The sequence below is a fragment of the Psammomys obesus genome, unplaced genomic scaffold (genome assembly GCF_907164565.1).
Source record: "Psammomys obesus unplaced genomic scaffold, mPsaObe1.curated_primary_1811, whole genome shotgun sequence".
Taxonomy (NCBI): Eukaryota; Metazoa; Chordata; class Mammalia; order Rodentia; family Muridae; genus Psammomys; species Psammomys obesus.
This window is the reverse complement of record NW_026588877.1, coordinates 1-5264: the sequence shown is the minus strand read 5'-3', so window position 1 is coordinate 5264 and position 5264 is coordinate 1. Positions and strand designations below refer to the sequence as shown.

At 44.9% G+C, this 5264-nt stretch overlaps 1 protein-coding gene across 1 annotated transcript; it reads left to right on the top strand.

The window, feature by feature from the left end:
- Positions 1–3137: 3137 nt before the first annotated feature.
- On the top strand, positions 3138–5123 carry LOC129674784 (protocadherin beta-6-like). The gene is made up of 2 exons (XM_055604893.1): positions 3138–4964; positions 5008–5123. The coding sequence occupies exons 1-2, from the start codon at positions 3236–3238 to the stop codon at positions 5121–5123; spliced, it is 1845 nt and encodes a 614-aa protein (XP_055460868.1). The 5' UTR covers positions 3138–3235.
- Positions 5124–5264: the final 141 nt, after the last annotated feature.

Sequence of the window (5264 nt, the reverse complement as noted above, 5' to 3'; positions counted from 1 at the left end):
CTATTCACTGCTACTCCACTATTAAAAACAAGGACATCATGAAAGTTGCAGGCAAATGGATGGAACTAGAAGAGATCATTCCGGGTGAGGTAACCAAGAAACAGAAAGAAAGGCATGGTATACACTCACTAACAAGCAGATATTAGTCGTATAACATAGGACAGCTATCTAAAGACCTAAAGAAGCTAAACAATAAAGAAGACACTAGGCAGAATGCTTAAATCTTATTCAGAAGGGCAAACAGGATAGATACCAGAAGTGGTGGAAGAGAGGAAACAGGATGGGAGTCTACTATAGAAGGTCCTCTGAAATGCTCCACTCAAGAGGGGATTGAAGCAGATGTTGAGACTGAGGGCCAAACTTTGAACAGAGTGCAGGGAGTCTTATGGAAGAAGAGGGGGGTGAAACTAGAGGGACATGGAGGGGACAGGAGCCCCACAAGGAGACCAACAAGACTAAAAGATCTGGGCCCAGAGGGTCCTGCAGAGACTGATGCACCAATGGACGGCCATGCATGGAGATGACCTAGACCCCCTGCTCAGATGTGGCCAATTGGCAGCTCAGTCTCCATGTGGATCTCTGAGTGAAGGGAGCAGGGGCTGCCTCTATCATGAACCCAGTTGCCTGCTCTCTGATCACTCACCCCTGATGATGCAGCCTTGCCAGGCCATGGAGGAAGACGATTCATGCAGTCCTGATGAGACTTGACAAGCTGTGGGCAGATGGCAATAGTGGAACTCCTTCTTTCAGTGAACTAGGGGAAGGGGATAAGGGAAGAGAGAGGAAGGGTGGGACTTGGGGAGTTGAGGGAAGGGGCTTCAATCAGGATATATAACGAATCAATTGTGAAGAAATAATAAAAAAGAAATCAGTGCCATGTAAAAGTGCTCCAATACTCATCAGCAAACAATACACACAGGTGGTCAGTATGGGCATGAAAAGCTGTTACACATTGTATGTCATTCATGAAATGCTGATTCAAATAATATCGAGATGGCACAACATAACTACTAGAATGTACAAATTACAGAACACCAGCATCGCCAAATGTGGTGATGGAGCACCAAAAACTCTGCTTCATGGGTGATGGAAATGTCAACTGATGTAGCCATTTTGGAAGACAGTTGGGTAGTTTCTTGCAACATTGAGTGTATTCTTACTATATGATCCAGCAGTCATACCCCTTAGTATTCATGCAGAGGAATGGAAAACACATCCAGACAAAAACTTAAACATGGATGTTTCTGGAAATGTCATTCATAGATGTCAAATTTTAAAGTAACAGAGATTCCTCAGTGGTTCAATGGATAAGTGCATTGTGGTGGAAGCAGAAAATGAAGTATTTAACGTCAAAAAGAGCTATCACCTCATGGAAGGGCATTGCAAGAACTTAAGTGCATAGTAAGTACACACAGCCAAACTAAGATTCTATATTCTTTTATTCCTACATGACATTTTGGAAAATGCTGTACTGACAGTAAAAAAAAAAAAAAAAAAAAAAAAAAAAAAAAAAAAAAAAAAAAAAAACCTATCAATGATTTATAGAAATTCAGGAGAGGAAGGGAGAAATAGGTAGATTTAAAGGATTTGGAGGTCAAGAAACTACTCTGTCCAAAGCTACAGAATATACAATATCAAAAGAAAAATGTAGTTTAAAATTTGGTCTTGGTGATAAAGATGTGTAAATGGAGGGTGGAGAGATTGCTCGGAAATGAGCACTTGCCATTCTTTCAAAGGACCTGAGTTCAGTTCCTAACACCTACACTAGAAAGCATGTTAATTCCAGCTCCAGGGAATCCAGTACCCTGTTCCCAGAGAGATGCATGGGTCCTCCTAACCTTTTGAGCCCTCCTTGTTACTTAGTGTCTCTGGGTCTGTGGACTGTAGCGTGGTTATCCTTTATTTTATAGCTAACATCCACTTCTAAATGAGTACATACCATGTTTGTCTTTCTGGATCTGGTTTACCTCACCCAGGATAAGTTTTGCTAGTTCTCATCCATTTGCCTACAAATTTCCTGATGTTATTTGCTTTAGGGCTGAGTAATACTTCGTTGTATAAATGCATCACATTCTCTTTATCCATTCTTCAGTTGAGGGACATCTAGGTTGTTTTCATAGCTATTACAAATAAAGCTACTACAAACATAGTTGAGCAAGTGTTCTTGTGGTGTGTTATCACATTTTTATGCACAGTTATCCAATTCCTAGAAATAAGTTCAAAACAAACACAAAATACAGCAAAATGGCAAATGCAATAATTTTCATAGAATTACATTTTAACAAAGTTCAAAACTAAAAACTAATGTAGTTCACCAACTGGAGTAGACAAAATAAATCAAGGCACACTTCTCCAGGGGAGTAATATGAAACAATGAAACGAAAACTAGTAAGAAAATCCTATCACAAATAACTTCACAAAGTCAATGTTGTACAGCAGACAATTAACACAAGAGAATACTCTAGACACATATTTCATAAAAGTTCTAACAAAGAAGGAGTGATGTGCTATGATAACATTTAATATGCTGCTTTTGTAGAGAGAGTTGGTCACCAAATAATGGTCCGAGAGAGCATGGTGGGTTTTGGTATAGTTTAGATTTTCTTTAGGTTCTGCTTATAGGAACATATTAACCATGGAAAAATATTCCCATTGTGTCCATTTTTAATGTATTTTCTCCATCAAAACAAAAATAAATTGTATAAACTTCAATTATTTCTGGGTAAAATTAGCAGAAACGTTCAATTTAATAAATTATAAGCCCATAAAAAGGCAGTTCATATTTTCAAAAGAATTTTATAAGAGCACTATAAAATATTAGTATGCTATATTCTAAATACACTTTCACTTAGTTTTAGCTCAGCAGAGGTATGCTTAGCACTACTGGTATTTAGGAACTGACATAAAATAAGCTACAGGGTGTAGCTACAGCTCAAAGGTAGGGTTAGAATTCGTGACAAACTATATGCAGTCATGAAAAGCGACGCTTGGTGGCGCTGTCTACTAAGAATGAGAATAACGGGCTCTGCAGATACCCAGGAAGTCGCAAGAGCTGGAAATCAGAACGCTGTCTGCTCCCTAGACGAAGGAGAAAGTATTTAAGTGTAAGCTAGGAAAGAAATCTCCGGGACAGTGAAGCATTAAGGAAGACTTAATTCGGGAATATATCACCAAACTATCTTTGTGGATTGAAGACAACTGGAAGAGGCAGTGCCGACTGGACTGGATCGGAATAATGGAGACAGCACCAGCAAAATCGACAGAGAAAAGGCAAGTCGTTTTTCTCGCTATCTTGTTGCTTTTGTGGGAGTCTGGCTCGGAGGCAATTCTATATTCCATGCCAGAAGAGACTGAGAGTGGCTACTTGGTGACTGATTTGGCAAAAGATCTGGGATTCAGCATTGGGGAAATGGCCACTAGAGGGGCTCGAATCCATCACAGAGGAAACAAAGAGCTCTTGCAGCTGGACACTGAGACTGGGAATTTGCTCCTGAAGGAGAAACTAGACCGCGAGGAGCTGTGTGGGGAGACAGATCCCTGTGTGCTGCACTTCCAGATCATACTGGAAAACCCTGTGCAGTTCTTCCAAACTGACCTGCAGCTCACAGACATAAACGACCATTCTCCAGAGTTCCCTCACAGAGAAATGCTTCTAAAAATCCCTGAGAGCGCCCAGCCAGGCACTGTGTTTCCTCTGAAGGCAGCCGAGGACCCTGACATAGGGGGCAATGCTGTTCAGAACTACACAGTCAGCCCCAACCTCCATTTCCACGTTGTTACTCACAGTCTCACAGATGGCAGCAAAAACCCAGAGCTGGTGCTGGACAGAGCCCTGGACAGGGAGGAGCAGCCTGAGCTCACTTTAACCCTCACTGCTCTGGATGGGGGGACCCCTCCCAGGTCTGGGATCACCACAGTGCGCATTGAAGTGGTGGACATCAATGATAACACCCCCCAGTTTGTACAGTCGCTCTATGAGGTGCAGGTCCCTGAGAACAGCCCCCTCAATGCCTTGGTTGTCAGGGTCTCTGCCACAGACTTAGATGCTGGGATAAATGGTGATGTAGCCTACTCTCTGTTCCAAGGTGGTAGAGCATCTCAACCATTTGTAATAGATGAAACCACAGGAGAAATCCGTCTTAAAAGGGCATTGGATTTTGAGACAACTCCATATTATAAGATAGAAATTGCAGCCACAGACACTGGAGGCTTTTCAGGCAAATGCAGTGTAGCTATACAGGTGGTGGATGTGAATGACAATGCCCCTAAACTCACCATATCGTCGCTCACTAGCTCCATCCCAGAAAACACTCCTGATGCTGTAGTTGCTGTTTTCAGTGTTTCTGACCCAGATTCTGGGGATAATGGAAGGATGATGTGTTCTATTCCGAATGAACTTCCGTTTCTTTTGAAGCCAACTTTTGAGAACTATTACACTTTAGTGACAGAAGGAGCACTAGACAGAGAGAGCAGAGCCGAGTACAACATCATCATCTCCGTCTCCGACATGGGCACACCCAGGCTCACAACCCAGCACACCATAGCAGTGCAGGTGTCCGACATCAACGACAACTCCCCCGCCTTCACCCAATCCTCCTACACCCTGTCTGTCCGGGAGAACAACAGCCCCGCCCTGCACATAGGCACCATCAGAGCCACAGACTCAGACTCAGGCTCCAACGCCCACATCACCTACTCGCTGCTGCCGCCCAATGACACACAGCTGGCCCTCAACTCTTTAGTCTCCATCAACGCAGATAATGGGCAGCTGTTCGCGCTCAGGGCGCTGGACTACGAGGCTCTGAAGTCCTTCGAGTTCCGCGTGGCCGCCACAGACCAAGGCTCTCCAGCTCTCAGCAGCCAGGTGCTGGTGCGCGTGCTGGTGCTGGACGACAATGACAATGCGCCCTTCGTGCTCTACCCTCTGCAGAACGCCTCTGCGCCCTGCACAGAGCTGCTGCCCAGGGCGGCGGAGCCTGGCTACCTGGTCACCAAGGTGGTGGCTGTGGACCGCGACTCTGGCCAGAACGCCTGGCTGTCATTCCAGCTGCTCAAGGCCACGGAGCCCGGGCTGTTCAGCGTGTGGGCGCACAATGGCGAGGTGCGCACCACCAGGCTGCTGAGTGAGCGCGATGCCCCCAAGCACAGGCTGCTGCTGCTGGTCAGGGACAATGGCGATCCTCAGCGCTCTGCCAGTGTCAATCTGCATGTGCTGCTGGTGGATGGCTTCTCCCAGCCCTACCTGCCTCTGCCAGAGGTGGCGC